Genomic DNA, 17,842 nt, shown 5'->3' with positions numbered 1-17,842 from the left:
GCAAGAGTTACTAGTAAGGTTAGTAAATGTTTTTTTTCACATTGACAAATGCCCACAGTAATCAACATACTTTTTCCTCCCATAAAGAAAAGTGGTAGGCAGATTGTCATGAATGTGTAAACCTCCAGCATTCTACCCTGACAGAATTCTACTCCTGTGAAACTCCTTAGATTCACAAGAGAGACACTTCCCTACAAAAGTTCTCAAGAGGTGCACATAATTAGAACTCCCTTCCTGCAGCTCTCAGGAAATCTGCAGAAACAGTAGCAAATGTTGGTTTCATGCCCCATGCCTTCTCTTCCTGCCTGATGTTACAACTATTTTAAAAACTAAAGTAACTCACAAACAAAAAACTTGTGTAAATATTGCATTATGACAGACACACGTGAAAATCTTTACATGGGTAAAATAAAGCTATTACAAATCAGAAAATTTGGAATAGTAAAGGAAATTTAACTTTGATTTCTACTTTCTCAAGTGCTTGTATTTAAATTTAATCTCTACTGTGAATTTGCTTTTTTAAAAGGTTGGTTTTTTGCCAACAATATGCTTTCTACAATGTTTCAGCCTTACATACTGACATCATCTCTCAAGTTTAACTTAAACAGTTTTGTTAACTTCTGTGAATTAATATTTGTAAGATACTTTCAGATCCTGGGATATTTTTACACAACTCAGCATTAGTCAGGCTTTTGCATTAAGTATATTGGTTAGTCAGTCATGGCACTTGTAGCAACTGCAGAAGTGAAAAAGAATGGCTCAGGAGGTCCCCACAGTAAAACTTCTATATACAATTTTCTAATTATACGTGTTACACAAATTTAAAAATTTTATTCTGCAAACATAAGAGTAACTTCGGAGTGTTTTGCAGTTCCCTGTATGATATAAACTATCTTACCTTTTTAGCTTCCTTAGACTTTTTAATATTGTGTTGAGGACCAAACTTGTGTGTGCAAAACACTTTCTTAGGCCATTCATTTTTATGAGACGTTAACTGGGGTGGACCAAAGCTGCCATCAACTCTATATCTGTCAGCTGGAATTTTATTCATTGGAGGCGGAAGAGTACCACAGTTAACACTTGACCAACCATCTGTAGAATCTGTGTAAGACTCCTGGTCACTGGCATTTCCATGTTGCCATTCTCGCAAAACATGAACAGGCAACCATCTCTGATTGCCTATGCTTACAGTGCTTTTCTTGGGTGGTGGCACTGAATTTCGAGAAGAAACTAGTGGAACTTCAATGCGAGCTGAAGGATTTAAGTGCTTACTTAAATTCTGTGATTTGTCATTCTGAATTACTTCTAAAGGAGCATTTCCTTCTTGTTCATGACAGAAGCCATTCCATTGGGAAGCATGTTGATTCTGCCCCCTTCCAACTGGATTTTCCCATATACTATTAGGAATATGTTTGCTTGGATTGCCTCCTAAATCAACCACCAAAACTCTATTGTTTTTTTCTTCTTGGTTAAAATTACCAATGCCACTATCACTATTACTGCTTGTACTGTTATTCTGATGAGCATCTGCATCGCCATCCAGGAAAGCTCTTGCTCGCATTCCCTCAATCTGTTCGCCCATATCCCTATAGAGTACAGAGATAAATTGAAGAACAGGCAGAGATGATGTTGGAAATTCTAAACAGCCATTTGTGTCTGGATCTGCTGTACATGCCAGTCCAAAACGTCTTGCTATACCTTGGTGAATTTTATGATGAAATAATTCTGGATCCACCATGAACACATGACAAGATGTTCGCAGAAGCCCTTCATCATCCTGAGCCAAACTTGCATCATCATTTGTCTGCATGGTAACTAGTCCAAAAAATCTTCTATCATCAGGGCATACAGCACTAAATGCCAATTTCTCTGCAGGATACTCTGCCACTACACCAGACTTGTCACTGCAGAGCTGAATGCAGTCATGCATAATCTTCATCAACACCAATGAATGGATTTTCTGTTCCGCTCGAAGGCGTCTCATACATCCCCGAATAGCCTGCAAACTATCATTTTCCAGATTTGAGCTTGTTGAAGGAAGTTCAATTGAGCCTAGGTAACCCACCACCATAGCAACATTTAATATACTGGCATCTAACCCAAAGTCTTCTGGATTTTCAAGTCCACTTTGAAAAACTGAATCATCATGCAAAACTTTGGCTATTTCTTCCTTTGAAAGTAGATTGGGGTTATTATTTATACTTTCTTGTCCAGTTTGAAATTTACTAGCAGCAGTCTCACAAAGGAATCTTTGTTTTGGTACTGAATTCTCTGCTTTACCAGCACAAAAACTAGGATTTTCAAAGATCATGTTAAAAATTCCACCAGACTGCATTTCTTCAACAACCTTCTCTGCTCTATTTATACCCAAGACTTTAGAGTCAGGCTTTGGCTTCAGCCACCCTTTCCCATCATAGAAACCAACTTCTTCATCACTTGAACATGAGTCAATATGACTGATGCTTTCAGCAATGACCATGTGCAGGACTCCAGAACATTTTCCTATTAGTTTCACCACATCTTCATGAGAAGCTTTTTTAACATTAATATCATTAACTGCAAATATCTGATCACCTGCTTTAAGTCCCACATAATCTGCAGGACTTCCTTTCATAACACAGCTAAGAACACAGGGAGCTTGTCCAGAAAGGGTGAACCCATAGCCAGCTCTTCCTCTTGCAACTTCCACGCTTCTTATCCGAGGAGAAGCATGAATATTGCGACGATGTTTCACTGTTTCTCCTGGTCTATACATTTTGGTTAATTGCTAGAACAGAGAAGCCCTTAATTAGTCCAATTCTTATTCCTGTTCCACATGAAGTGGTTTCCTGGCATCTTGGTTCCTTTATCTGCAGAAGCCCTAAAGAATAAATAAAAATACAAGTTGATTTAAAACTTCATATTTCATTTTTCATTGTTCTTAGTGTTTTGTGATACATTTATCAAAATCACTATAAAAGATATCAAGCTTATACAATATTGACACAGGCTCATGATCTTTTGGCTACTTTATTAATACCAAAGCAAAACTACACAATTACAGTGGACAGATGTCAATATTCATGAAAAATGTTAATAAAAATTACTACTTTTAAATTAATGGTACAACTTGTTTACTGAATATTAAGATATAGGTACAAACAGGGTGCCCCCAGTTTTTATGAAAGAACCACTCCACTTTAATTATTTCTTGACGGGACCTCAGAAAGCCTGTCCTTTGATCAGCATGACCTTCCACATGCCATATATGGGATGCTATCTTGACCAAAGCAAAATGACATCCTCTGCACATGTTCCCTGTAAGCTGTGAGTTTGTGAAAGAATCAAATGCTGCCCAGCAGATTAGCAAAGAACCCCCACTAGGTTTTTGCTTCTACTAGTGGTGCACATTTGCACTTTACGTAGCACATAGAAAAAATTATTCTGCATGTGGATGGGAAAATTTATATAAAGATGGAAAATAAAAATTAGAGAGAACATAGAGAAGCATATTATAGCCAGAATGCTTGAAAACTGTATAAATACATATACATTAAATAAACCTTGCTGTGGCAAGGGGGAGGGACGCTGGGTGGGAGCCTGCTGGACCCAGGACATGGTTTAAATTCTGTTTCCCAGCTCCAATGGGCTGGTGGGGAGGAGAGCTATTTTGGGCTTTATTAACAGATATATTATTTAAAGTTGTGCTTTGTATAGAATAGTTAATAAGTTTAATTGCTATAAAAAGAGATAAAGATAAAAAAGAGATAGTAATTCTAAAGTTTAATCAAGGGATAAACCCCTAAAAGTCTTACTCTAGACTTAAACATCTCCCTTGCTGTAAGATACCAGCTTCATACAAACAATCCTTATTTCCAGATAAACCATGTAAAACATCCATGTTTTAGGAAGTGACCCGATTGCAAACAGGAACATAGGGCTCATTATCAGAGTAATAAATTTGGGTAAAACTACACAAAGAGCTATTGGAAAACATTCTAGAAATATCTTTGCTGAAAAGAATTTTACAATTATTCTAAAAATTTTATTCAGAAAAAAGTAGGAAAAATATACACTTGGCAGAGTTTAAAACCTTCTATATGTATAAATATATATGTGCATGTCTGCCTGTGAATCCCTGTCTGTGATTCCATTTGTTCAAGGACTCCTCCTAAACCATAAAGCTAGAGGCACCAAATTTAGTATGCAGCTTCCTCTTACCCTAACTTAAACCAAGGTAAGCATTTGGTTTTGCCACAAATGAGACTATTTTCTGTAACATGGGAAGAGTTGGGGCAAAAAGAGGTTTATGGTCCGTCCTGTCCCCCCCCGCCCCCCGCCCCACACACACACACACACTTCACTCACTGGAATTGGAGAGGAGTGAAACACAGCAAGGCAGCCCTAGCTTGCACTGCTCTCTGGCTGCACCAAGCCTTTTTGTACCCGGTAGTGCAGGGGCAAGTCCCACCCTCTCCTCCACTGCAGTATGACGGGAGAGCAGTATGAGCTGGTGCCACCTTACTGTGCCTTTCCTGATGCTGCTGGTGAATGCAGGGGTGGAGTGGGAAGGTGGTGAAGCTCTGAAGCACTAGCCAGCAGCTGGTGGGGGGGACTTGCAAGACTGGAGGGTCAGCAACAGCAGCAGGAGACTACACCATGCCCCCTCCCTCTCACTCACTCACTCACACTCACACAGAGGCAGCAGCAGGGATAGCACAGCAAGACAGTCACAGCTTGTGCTGTTTTCCTGCCAGGTCTCTCCCAGGGAGAGCCAGGACTGCAAGGGCAGGGATGGTGAGGGGCAGAGCAAGGGTGGGGGAGGAGCAGAGCTGGGGCGGGAAGAGGCAGGGCTTGGCGCGAAAGGGAGTTTGCCTCTGCTTCTCGATGATGCTGCAGAAACTTGTGTATCAACACATGATGGTATGGAAAAGTGCATGACACATGCATCTTCAGGAATACTGGCATCTACAGAAAGCTGTACATGTACTTTCTTTCCAGATCACAAGAATACAGAGGGGGATATGGAAATGCCCAAAGTAATCCTGGGAGACCTGGCTTACCCATTACGGCCCTGGCTCATGAAACCTTATACCACAGTAAGGAGAATTTTAACAACAGGCTGAGCCAATGTTGTATGGTAATGGAATGCATCATTGGCAGATTGAAAGGGAAGTGGAGGTGGCTCTGTGACAAGCAAGAGCTTACCAAAGAGAATATTTCCATGGTCATAGCCAGTTGCTGTACTTCAAATAATATCCCTGAACATAAGGATGAAATGTTTGCTAATGGGTGGTGCACTGAGGCACACTTCTTGGGTGCATAGTTTGAACAGCTGTCAGAGGAACCTGTAGGGCTGCCATTACATCATGAAGGCTTTGAGCAACCATGTCGATAAGGAGGGGTACTGCACTGTCTTTCTTTTGCGGTTGCTTCCCTGCTGCCTCCATGTAATACACATCTATGCAAGAAAATGATTGAATAGTCTGTACCTGAGATTGAAGTGATTGCTATGGTCTACAAAATAGAAAATAAAATCACTGTACTATTTAAAAAGTTTGCCTTTATTGATCAAGACGAATTACAATGGAGCACACCAAAGAACTCAGGTCTGGTGGTAAGCCAGGATCTTGGAAAGACTGTGGGTAGATCCAGTTTATCTTATCTGATGCAGCCTGTCTACTGGGGCAGGCCTGTTCATCCTTAAGGTTTCCACTTTAAAAACACAATGCACAAAAGAGAGATTGTCAAATTCCAGCTCAACATTGAAACATTTCACTTACTAGCACCTTTTGGAACATATCCAGTCACTTTTCCATTGATCCTTGCAAGGCACAAACATCTCTGCAGATACTATTAACATGGTGCGTGTAGGGGAAGAGGGGTTACAGGTGTTCATAGGGAAAAAAGAAAATACAGTCTTGCCGTGTGGAGTAGCTTTGCCGGGAAATCATTCTAATTACGCTACTTTTCTCCACAGGCATGTATCACTGTAACAGACAGCTCACTGCTGAGGGTAAAGAGAGAAACCAAGCCTCATCTACCAGATGCTTCTGGCTTTTGCTCTGCTCACCATGCAGCCAACTTATGTGCCACTGTGGATGCTGCCTCTGTGACTGCAGGATGATATGGAACGCTGTCCTACAGTTGCAGGGTAGAGGGGAAGAAACAGTGATATGGAACCTACGGCAGAGAATTAACAAGTTCCTCAGGCAAAGCTGGGTTTTTTGTGGTCCAACTACTTCTGGGCAGGTTATTGTTTCTTTCACTTGTTGCCACCTAGTGTGTAGATCTGTCTCTTCATCATAGAGATCTTGTAGAATCTGGAACTTGGTCAACATGGGTCGATACTGTTCCTGCATCTCTGTATCTTTCAAGAGGTTGATGTTATTACCTCTGTCTTCTGGTTAATGTTTCTGATGCTAAAAAGATGGATATGCCTGGTCAGAACTGCAAAAGAACACCCAGGACAGAGGATACTGGTGAATGTTTGTCAATGGCTTATACACCAACACATAGGTGTATACACCACTGTATATTGCGTTCATCGACCTGACCAATGCCTTCGACTTGGTCATCAGGGATGGACTGTTCAAACTGCTCCACAAGATAGGCTGTCCTCCACGGTTACTCAAGATGATCCAGTCCTTCCACGAAGACATGAGAGGAACCATCCAATATGGCAGCACATTATTGGATGTTTTCAGCATCAGGAGCGGCGTCAAACAAGGATGCGTCCTTGCTCCGACATTGTTCAGGATCTTCTCCGCGCTCCTCCTGAAGCACGCCTTTGGATCTTCAACAGAGGGCATCTTTTTGCACACAAGATCTGATGGGAAACTGTTCAATCTTGCAAGGCTGAAAGCTAACTCTCAGGTGCGGGAAGTCCTCATCAGAGATATGCTGTTCGCAGATGACGCTGCTGTAGTGTCACACACAGAAGACCAGCTTCAGAAACTGCTGGATTGGTTCTCCAAAGCATGCAAGGACTTCGGGCTTTCCATCAGCCTAAAGAAGACAAATGTACTTGGTCAGGACGTTGATGAACCTCCATCAATCAGCATTGATAACTATACGTTAGAGGTTGTCCACAAGTTCGTTTACCTTGGGTCCACCATCACTGACACCCTGTCATTGGAGTCTGAGCTAAATAGGAGGATCGGAAAAGCACCCACAACTCTGTCCAGACTCAGCGAGAGTGTGTGGAATAACATCAAGTTGTACACCCACACCAAAATGCAAGTCTACAGAGCCTGCATCCTCAGCACCCTCCTTTACGGCAGTGAGTCTTGGACCCTGTATGCCCGCCAGGAAAAGAGGCTGAATGTCTTCCACTTGCACTGCCTCAGGTGCATCCTTGGAATATCATGGAAGGATAGAGTGTCCAACACGGCCATGCTTGAGCAAGCTGGAATCCCAACCGTGCACACCCTCCTCAGGCAGCATCGGCTCCGTGGGCTTGGCCACGTCCACAGGATGAATGATGGAAGGATCCCAAAATGGCAAGCTAGCCTCTGGCAAAAGACCTCCCAGATGCCCCCAGTTGCCTAAAAAGATGTTTGCAAGAGGGACCTCAGGGAGGTAGACATCGAGTCAGACAGCCGGGAGGAGCTGGCAGATGATCGCAGCAGATGGAGGCAGGAACTACACAAGGGCCTTCAGAAGGGTGAGCTGAGGACCAGACAGCTAGCAGAGGAGAAGCAAGCCCACAGAAAGCACAGTAAGGACCTGCCAGACACCCATTACACATGCAACAGATGCAGCAAGGACTGTCACTCTCATGTGGGCCTTCACAGTCACAGTCGACGCTGCAAATGATGATGCCAAATGGAACTACGAAGGGCGCGATCCACAGTCTACGTAGACTGAAGAATGCTACTACTACTAGGAGTGGAAGAGGCTTACTACTACTCAGGCAAAGTTTCCAGAGCATCTCTCTGCAATATTCCTTTGCAGAGAATGCAATCTCAGCAAGCCTCAGTGTCCTGCTTGGACATAATGATTATCTACACAGGGCTACAAACGGATCACAAAAACACAGACACACTCCCACTTTTCTGTACCTTATACCCATCTCTACACTCCACAAGCCACAGCCACTTACCTTGTATCTCATCTCCTGCATCCTGCTACCCACAGAGCAGCTGCTGCAAATGGCTATGCACCTCAGGAATGCAGAAAAGTTCCAGGCTGCCTGCTCCACCAGGTTACCCTGATGGGAGCCCCACATCCTTGTCTAGCTCTACCTTTTCGTTACTTCATCCTCTGAGTTAGGTCCTCTATCTGCTAACTCTGCCTTCCAAACTATTCAGTGGTGGAGGTGGGGCTGTTGAAGATGATAACATCCAGCTGCTTATAAAACCATCAGGTCCTAGGTGGAGCCCCAGGGCAACGGTTTGTCTGCCTCACTTTATGGTGTGCTTGCCTTGTCTCCTTTATCTTCACTCTGCACTGTAGTGTGTCCCCACTCCTAGCCCTTTTCACACAAGCTTCACAAAATTTGCTTGTGTGTGTCCCAATTCCTTCAAGTTATTGACAGCTGGGACTGCACAGACTCTTCTCCTCACACACTGACCAGATCCAAAATCTGCACATTAGTCCAAGCAGAACATTTGGAATAATAGCCATCATCAGCTGGGAAGACACCATGAGACCACTCTATGCTGAGCCACCCCACCAGATACGGAATTTAAAGTTCCCCAGGCTTGTAATGAAGAAGAGCAGATTGCAGTGCACCTGGTTGCAGAGCAGCAGAATTCAAAGTGCTGACCAAAACAGCTGCTTGGGGCATTGTGGGAAACTTTATGGTGGGCATTAAATGTGGGAAGAAAGCCTCACAGTTTCAACACAGCATGTTTATCAACAGCAAAGGGAGGGGAAAAGAAAAATTATCCCTTGTGAAGGTGGAAGGTTTTTTTTTTCCCCTCAGAAACTGGGCATTATTTTGTAACAGAAGTCATAGGGTGTAGGCCCTTGAAGTTTTGTCACCAAAAGGCAATTTTTGGCAACACAGCTTGGGAGTGTAGACATGTCCTTAGTTAACCTTCTCTCACCCATCCATGTTGAAATGTTGGGAGGTTTCCTTGGTTATGGTTTCTTGAGTCTTCAATTGTTTTTTTAATTCTTATGGCAGCTTGCTTGTAGAGATGAACAGGGTATATTGATAAGTGCTTGCTGTTTAAGCAGTATAGCAGAGGTTGTGTGTGTCTGAGACATGCTCATTTCAGAGTTTTTAAAATATGCCTCTTTCAGACTTGTTTGGATTCAAAGCCTGTTGCTGTCACTCATTGGTTCCAGTCCTTTCATGTTGATTTACGTGACATCTTCAGCTCTGGAATAAGCAGTCTGTTTAATGAATACATAAACTATTTCTTATCAATTATATTAGGAGCTTTTCCTTTAGTTAAGATATTTAATTTCTGTGACAAAATATTGCAGTGTATACTTACCCTAAGACACTGTCAGGAGGTTAGGTTAAAATTCCTATGATTTTACTGAGATACAAAAATTCTGTTGCAATTCATGATACTAACAAGTTTCTCCTGTAACTCACCAAATAATTATTAGACCATGTATTCTTAGAGAAATAAAGTGTCCTGTGACAACTTATGGACTAACAAAATTATTTGGACAAACAGGGGTCAGCAACCAAAATAGCAAGAAGAGCCATTTTTTTAATTTGATAAAAAAAATCTCAATAATTCAAGAGCCGCAATACATGTGAATATGAGCTGGTCCTTAATCAGTAATGTCAAACCATACTTTTTATAACGCCCATTTTAAGAACAGTGCACACACAATGATTTGTAATGTGAGACATATTTACTGTAAGGTATTCACAAAGTTTTTACATATTATATTTCCACACACTTTACATATGTGTATGTACCACTATCTTCCTAACTTTCACTCTCAAAACCACCTTAATCATGTCAATTTTACTTCACATTTAATTTCAGTTTTCTTAAAATGTGTGTTGCCCTTCACAGCAGGGATGCCACAAGCTTCCTTTTCCTTTTTAAATCAAGACTTTATTAGCAACATGATCAAAGCACAGATACTGTATCATATCCCACAACACACTGCACATATTAAAGGGGAAGTTATCCAATCTTTCAAGATCACATATTGTTTGCTATCTAGATGCGAGTTGTTCGTTGGGCTTTTAGAGGTTCAACGTTTACGGAAAAATAATCAGGATAGATTTTTTCACTTTGCAATTATAGCATTAGGAGCAACAAAGAAGTCTTTAAAGAGCCATATGGGGCTCCAGAGCCACTGCTTGCAGACCCCTGGGCATAAACTTTCATGTGCTGGTATTCATTTTGTGTGGGGGTTTATTAGTTAATAATATTATATTAAATGTGCTGTATATCCAAAGGAAAAACATCAAAACCTGCTTTGTATAATTTTATAGAAAGAATCATTTGCTTGTGTACACGTGGGCTAAATGCAGCTGTAACAGTAATGTAGATCTACTGAAATTAACTTATACAAACTGAACCTCTCTAGTCTGGCACCCTGGAGACCTGACCGGTGCCAAGTGAGAGAATTTGCCAGACCACAGAAGGTCAATGTTGTCTAGCAGCATTACCACCTCTTCCACTGCTTACTGGGCTCTTAGAAGACATTTAAGGGTAAATTAGAGCTAAATAACAGCAGAGAACACTGACAGCCAGGACTGGCGGTTGTAAACAAACTTTATAGGACCATGAGAAATTTGGCCATACCTATGACAAGTGGTCACCCAGCCAACTAAAATCATATCAAATTACAGATTTTGCCAGATGAGATAGTGCAACTAGAGAAATTCAACCTATACCAGGGAAAAGGTAAGAATTTCCCTCATTATGGAACTACAAAATGGTATATAGAAAGTGGTAGAATCTTCTAATCAAAAATAAAACTACCAAATTTTCTGACAGCCTACATTCTTGTTTACAGGTATGAGCAACCTGCTTTGAGGTCTAAGGGACAACACAGTGACAGGATCTAGGTTGTTCTTGGGCTGTACCTGTCTCCTACAAACATTGCATTTGCTCAGCTACTTTTGCATTTTCACTGTAGCTTTCTTACCATTTCTCAAATTCTCTAAAAGCGGGAGGATAGAAAATCACTCGTACTTTATGCTTGACTCATTCCCTTCAACTGCTCCTGTTAAGTCAAATAATGAAGGAAATATATTCAGAAATTAATCCAAGAAATAGATCCATTGGGCCAGAAGGGAGTATGTGAAAATTAGGACTATCATGCTGAGTATTCAGATCAACAGACTTTCAAGATAACTTTACAATTGATTGTATCTGTTTGTCTATCAGGGGAAATGAAGAGGAGAAAAAAACAACTGTAAAGTGTTCCCCGGTTCATACGCTTGTTTCTTTCCCTACTCTAGGTTACACAGAATTTTTTTTTCTATGCAAGAACTGGGCAGAACTCAAGTACATCAATGCAGAACTGCTTCCATTGAGTAACAGGTGGACTCTTTCCCCAAGAATGCCACCTCAGAGCTCTCAAAAAAACCTTTTCTGCTCACTGCTGAAATGTGGCATATTTATAGACAAAGCCTACATTGCTCTGATCCTTGTGGGGGCTCAGGGAGGTGTAGGAGTCAGGGAATGGAGGTTGGTGGGGACTCAGAGCACAGTATGGTGGGTGCAAGAGTTAGACGGGTGTTGGCAGGTGTAGGAATGATGGCAGGGTGTGGGCAGAAGGTACAGAAACACAGCAGTGGGTGGGAGATGTGGGGAACTCAACATAGAGGGTTAGGAGTTGTGGGTAGGCTCAGGGCTGAGAGTCAGAGGTATAGGGCTCAAGACAGGGAGTTGGAAGTTGGGGGCAGGGCTCAGGGCAGAAGGTCAGGGGCTCAAGACAGGGGGTATTAGGGATTTAGGGTATGTGACTTCAGGAGTGAGGGCAAGTGGCTGTAAGTGCTGGCAGGAGGTGCAGGGTGCCGGAGTGAAGGCATGGGGTGGGGACTCGGGGCACAGGGTTTGGGGGGGCTCAGGGCATGCGGGGACAGAAGTCAGGGCAGGTTTACAGGGTTAGAGAGACTGGAATCAGGGCAATAGATGGAATGAAGGAGTATAGGATAGGGTTGGGAGGATTGAGAGGGCTCAAGGCAGAGGGTTAGGTCTGCGGGAGCTCAGGGCAGGGGGGATCTCAGGTCAAGGGCATGTAGAAATGAGGGCAGGGGTGGGAGGTGAGGACTCAGAGCAGGGGGCCCAGGGCAGGGGCTGGGGAGAGGGAGCTTTTCTGAGGAGTGAGGGTGGTGTTGCTGCAGCTGGCAGCTCCTCCGGGAGGGATGGGGGAGCTAGGCATGTGCTCCATGGGTGACAGCTCCTCCTGTGGGGGCTGGACTGCAGCTCCCTGGATGGCACTCCTCCTGCAGGGCTGGGGCTGCATGATCCAGCTGGTGACTCCTCCCTGGGGGCTGGGGCTACACAAGCCATTCCCAGCCTCCAGCTTGTTCGGGGAGGAGCTGGAGCTTCATGGACCAAGGAGGGCATTCAGCTCCCCCCGTTAACACACGCACACCCTGCAACCTGTCCGTGGTATTGGGGGAGTGGTTTAGAGATGGCCCCAGTCTCCAACTGACCTGCCTCCAAGGCTGAAGCTGGTCCTGGAGGTGGGGTGAGTCTCTGGGGGCTGGCCCCAGCCCATAGTTACCTTCACAATCCACTAATAGGTCTGCAGGGGGGAGTTGGGGGTCCAGGAGCAAGCTCCATTCTGTACATAGTCATCCCCCGCTGCAATGCCCCACAGCCTGTTTACCTGCAGCTGGTGGGAGGGTTGAGGCTCCTGGAGGGGGCATGTTGTGCTGCCCAGTCCTGGGAATGGTTCCAAGGGGTGTGGGGCAGTGGGGCCCATGGGTGAAATGCTCTTGCCTTCCCCCCAACCTCCAGCACCTTATGGGGGGGGGGGGGCACTTACCAGGTCCAGTAGCCAGCCATGTGGAGCTCTGTCCCCTGCTGGTCTCTCTCCTTTTGGTGCAGCTGTTCCTGCAGTCACTCTGCAGTATAGCTACCCTTTACCCACTCCACGCACACACACTGTTCCTGGTGGCCATGAATCATCCCTCCTCTCTGTTCCCTCTCCTTTTACATGTTTCTGAAAACATTCCCATTCAAGGCACTTCCCATTCTCCTGGCACATCCAACCCCTGACCTTGTTTTAATTTAAGTTACGGTAGCAGGAAGCTGTATACCAAATTTGGTGGCCTTAGCTCTTAAGGTTTAGGAGGAATATATGAACAAGTAGACTCATGGCACATGAATGGACAGACTCACAGACAGATGCACTCTAAATGGATAGATGACAACTACAGGAAACTGTAATAGCATCAGCGCCAGTAAACCTTTAGCAAAAATTGAGTGGTTGATCCTATACTGAATGGTGTGCGTGCATGTATTCTTGCTCAAAATGTATATTAATTTGGTTCTTCTTAAAAGTACTGGTACAGCACAGACAACAGCTTTTTCACACTGCACTGTCAACATAACAATTCTAGTCTGTAGGAACAATTTGAAGGAGTGAGAATTCATTTAGTTTCCACACATTAAATCTTTGGCCTCTTTTCTAATTTTTGTTTTGTGGTCATTGGCTCATTGGGAAATGGACAGAGATACAATTTTAAAATATTTACTAATATCTCATGTTTAGCAAACCACACTGGCTACAGTTACACTAGCGAGTTTTGCCAACAAAGTTGGTGGACCATCCACACACAAAATGCATTTTGTTGGTAGTTTGTTGACAAAACTCAGCATTTTGCCAGCAGCATTCTACCTCTTAGCCATGAGGCATAACGCTGTTGTTGATAGATTCTGCTGACAAAAAAGTTGCGTAGATGCTTTGCGGGGCCTTCTCTCAACAGAGAGGGACATCCAGAACAATGGGCAGTCTTGTCTGCTGTGCTTCTGGATCCCTGTTTTGTTGAGAGAGCACCTGGGCAGTCCAGCCACTCTATCAACGTAAGTTTTGTCGGGAAATCTCTCCAACAGTGACTTCTATTGACAGATCACTGCAGTGTAACCAGAAATGTTGAGTATATCTATATTAGAGGGTACCACTTTGCCAGAACATAGTTAAGTAGTGAAGACATACCTTGAGACAAGAAGAAGGCAATCTTTCCTTGAAGACCTTATCTGAGTGTGCAGTCAAAGTGTAAAAGGAAATTTGCATAGGTTGTGAAGTTTATCAGTAGGTGTTTGATAAAATCCAACAGAAAATTATATATATTCTTGAAGAATATTGACTTTCTGGCTACACAATTAATAAAAAACTTACAGAAAGCAGCAATCTGAATGAATTATGCACTTTGAGAGCATGGCAGCATCGAGATCACATACTATCTCCGCAGTTATGTGACATATATGGACATTATAATGTGGGAAAGTTTAGAAGACACACGAAAAAGACATACAAGTCAATGGTGTATATATGACGTATACATCTATAACATAAGATACATCAATGACATATAGTCTCAGAGGGGCAGCTATATTAGCCTGTATCTTTGCAAAACAAAGCAAGGTACTACACAATTGCTTGCTTTGTTTTATCAATGACCTAATTTGCATTACTTAGGCCAGTGATACTCAGACAGAGACTCAGGAACCTGCTGCAGCTCTTTGCAGCATATATCAAACCACCATGTGATTTAATTATTAACCAATCAGGACACTTTTACTATATTAGTAACCAATTGTAGATGATAAAATAATACTTGGTCAGTCTTTTTGCTATGACAATTATTATATATTGAGAGAGTAAATGGAACAATGAATTCATATTGTTGTGGTTCTCTTGGATAATTTTGATTGATAATTTGGCTCCTAAACCAATGAGATCTGAATATCACTGCTTTAGACTAAGGAAGAACTTGAGCATATGCTTATTGGTGCAAACAACGCCATCAAGAAATATGGAATGATGATCAATATCAGGAAGACAAAGTCTGACGATAAACACAGAGATGAGAGGCATCAACTTTCTGACTTCCCTAGCAGTACTAAACCCCTGCCCACATTCCACTTCTACCTCCTTCATACCACATCTTGTCACGCCTCTTTCTGCCTCCACTCCACCCCACCCCTTTCCTCAAGCCACCCACCCTTGCTCCACTTCTTCATGCTCCCTGTCTTCCCCACTTCACAACAGCTGATTCTCAGGAAGCAAAAAGCACTTGAGTAGAGGAGCTGATGAGTGGGGACATTGCAGAGTATCCACTATATTTTTCCATGTGGGCTCCACTCCAGAGCACCCATGGAGTTGGCACCTATGACAGAGATGCACAAGACAGGTAACACCCATTTTTTGATGGTTGTGCAGTGAAACAAGTATAAGAACTCTAAATTGAAGATGTAATGAAGGAATCAAAACAAGAATGCAGTCTGCAAAGTTTCAGAGGGGTAGCCAACTTTGTTCCCTCTAGGCTGTGCACCTGTGTGGAAAGTCAGGAGACATTCAGATCATGCCCAGCTGATTAGCAGAGTACCCATGGCTTGGTTTTGTTTCTGCTGATGGTGCACACTCTCACATGTTCTGGGACACATAAAAAAACTATTCTGCACATGGAATTAAAAAATCCTCCCACAGATGGAAAAGATTAGAGGAAACATTGGGGGTCATGTTACACTGTTTCAGAAAAAGCAGCAAAGTGTCCTTTGGTATCTAACTAAGTGGGCTCCAGCTGACAAAAGCTGATACCCAAAGAAATACCTTAGGCTGTAGCCACACTAGCCCCACCTTTTGGCAATTAAGAATATGCTAATGAGGTGCTGTTATGAATATGCTGTGCCTCATTAGCATAATGGCAGCCACATGCACTTCGAAACTGCCAGTTTTGAAACGCAGGCCACCTGTGTAGCCAGGAGCCTTTAGAAATGGCCCCCTAATTTTGAATGCCGCTTCTTCCCATCTGGTCATTTAAAAAGGCCCCTGGCTACACGGGCAGCATGCATTTCAAAACTGCCAGTTTCAAAGCATGTGTGGCTGCCATTATGCTGAGGAGGCACTGAATATTCATAGCAGTGCCTCATTAGCATATTCCAAAGTGCCACATTACCATAGCCCCTCCAAAAGGAGGGGCTAGTGCAGCCACAGCCTTAGTCTTTAAACTGCCGCAGGACTTCTCACTATTTTTACAGTTTGCAAAAGTATTCAACAACTTTCAGAAACTTCTGTGCTGACAAAAATGAAAACTCTATATATCTACACTAAATTACTAAAGTGCTCTCTGCTGTCAGTTTGTCTGGACACTTCAGAGGCATACTCAGATAAGACTCAAAGCATTCAAGCTTCAGTGATATAGAAGAAAGTTAAAAATGATCTGAAGCAATGATGAGAAGGATGAATTTTAAAAGAGCTCAATAACCTAAGGCACTCCGTAAAAATAAAATATCTTCTTGTGGACACACAGCTCACAAATCACAGAGTGACTCACTTCCAGCACTCATGCCAGGAAAGAGTGCAGGCAAACTAGGAAGAGAAAGAAAACCAGTTACATTAGGAATATCCTCAGATGGGCTGGGATCCAAAGGAGAGCATCTTGTCAGGAATAAATGCATTCCTACGTTTTTGTAATGAACTGGGAGTCTAAATCCTGATACTATTGCCAACTTTTCCTATTACCTTGGACAAGTCACCTAACCTCTCTCCCACGCTTTCCCCACCTGTAACCATGTAGTAAAATACACTCACCGCCCAGAGGCAGCGGGAGGGTTAGTGGATGTAAGACATTTTGAACCCAAGAAGTGCTACACAGCTGCCGAGTGTTATTATAAACTTTGGTTTATAAATCACTTCTCCAAAGGAAGGAGCATCCTTGGCAGCACCAACCACTCCGCTGCGCGACGCTGCAAAGGGGAGAGAAGAGACTCCCAGGCTCACAGGGGCACGGACGTGACTTCAGGAGCTGGGCAGGCAGATCCGGCAGGCAGATCCAGCAGCCCGCGGGGTCAGCCGCAGCTGGGAGTAAGGAACGCGCGCCCCGGCCCCGCCCCCATCCAGCAACAGTCGCGCGCTACTCTGGAAACAGTGGGACACGTTAACCACCCCAGCGGGAGCCTCCGCCTTCCCGGAGCGGGAGCCGCCGGGCTGGGAGGGAAAGGGCAGCAGCGGGGCAGTCGGGCGTGTTTGCAATGCAAGCGGTGAAATCGGAGTCCAGCGAGCGCCCCCCCGCCGCGCGCAAAGCCCAGCCCGTAACGGCGCCGCTCCCCGCCATGGCTCAGCTGGGGGGAGGGGGAGCCTAACTTCGGCCAAAGGGGGAGGTAGCCAGTCTCCCGGCTCAGGGTCTCTCCCTCCTCCCCCCGTCACCTCGGGTCTCTCCCCTCCCCCACTTTGCTCCGTCCCGGGCAGGTAGCGAGCACAGCTGGGGGGAGCCACTCACCTCGGTCCCCCAGGGCTCCAACTCCTCCCTGAGTCACCAACTCGCCACCGGTCACCCGGGGCGACGGACGCCTGTCTCCACCGCCAGCACCTCGGCCACTGGCTGCAGGGAGCTGTCAGTCACTCAGCCGGCAGGGGTGGTGGTTGGGCTCCTGACCAGAGAACAGACAATGCAGAACAGGGAACTACAACTCCCAGCATGCACCGCTGCCAATCCGCTACCGCCTAGGGCCTTTACGCGTGGCATTTCGGAAGTTGTAGTTTTCTTCTTGCTTCAACGCCCCGCGCGGGCGCTGTGGGCAGCCACAAGCCCTCTGCGTGGGGATGGGAACGTGCCCATCCTCCACCCTCGGGGAGTTATAATACGCGTGCGCAGGCTTTGCCAGTGGGGCTGGAGAGAAGGGATCCCTTAGGGGTGGGCTTGGGGTGCGAGGCTGGGGCAGCCGAGGGCACTGTCAGGTTCTCAGGGGCTGGA

At 44.5% G+C, this 17,842-nt stretch overlaps 1 protein-coding gene across 3 annotated transcripts in view; it reads right to left on the bottom strand.

Annotated features, from left to right (window-relative positions):
• The window catches only part of RGS12 (regulator of G protein signaling 12), a 154,524-nt gene extending 137,135 nt beyond the window's left edge, over positions 1-17,389 (bottom strand). For 2 of the 3 annotated variants that reach the window (XM_074992405.1, XM_074992404.1), the window contains exons 1-2: positions 17,369-17,389; positions 899-2,860 (exon numbers count right to left, since the gene is read on the bottom strand). In XM_074992405.1, coding sequence (XP_074848506.1) covers positions 899-2,755 — 1,857 coding nt within the window. In that variant the 5' untranslated portion in view covers positions 2,756-2,860; positions 17,369-17,389. Of the gene's footprint in view, positions 1-898; positions 2,861-11,055; positions 11,500-17,368 lie in introns of those variants that run through there. The other variant, XM_074992403.1, reaches the window with a different exon arrangement.
• Positions 17,390-17,842: the final 453 nt, after the last annotated feature.

The sequence above is a fragment of the Carettochelys insculpta genome, chromosome 4 (genome assembly GCF_033958435.1).
Source record: "Carettochelys insculpta isolate YL-2023 chromosome 4, ASM3395843v1, whole genome shotgun sequence".
Taxonomy (NCBI): Eukaryota; Metazoa; Chordata; order Testudines; family Carettochelyidae; genus Carettochelys; species Carettochelys insculpta.
This window is presented reverse-complemented; position numbering and strand designations above follow the sequence as displayed.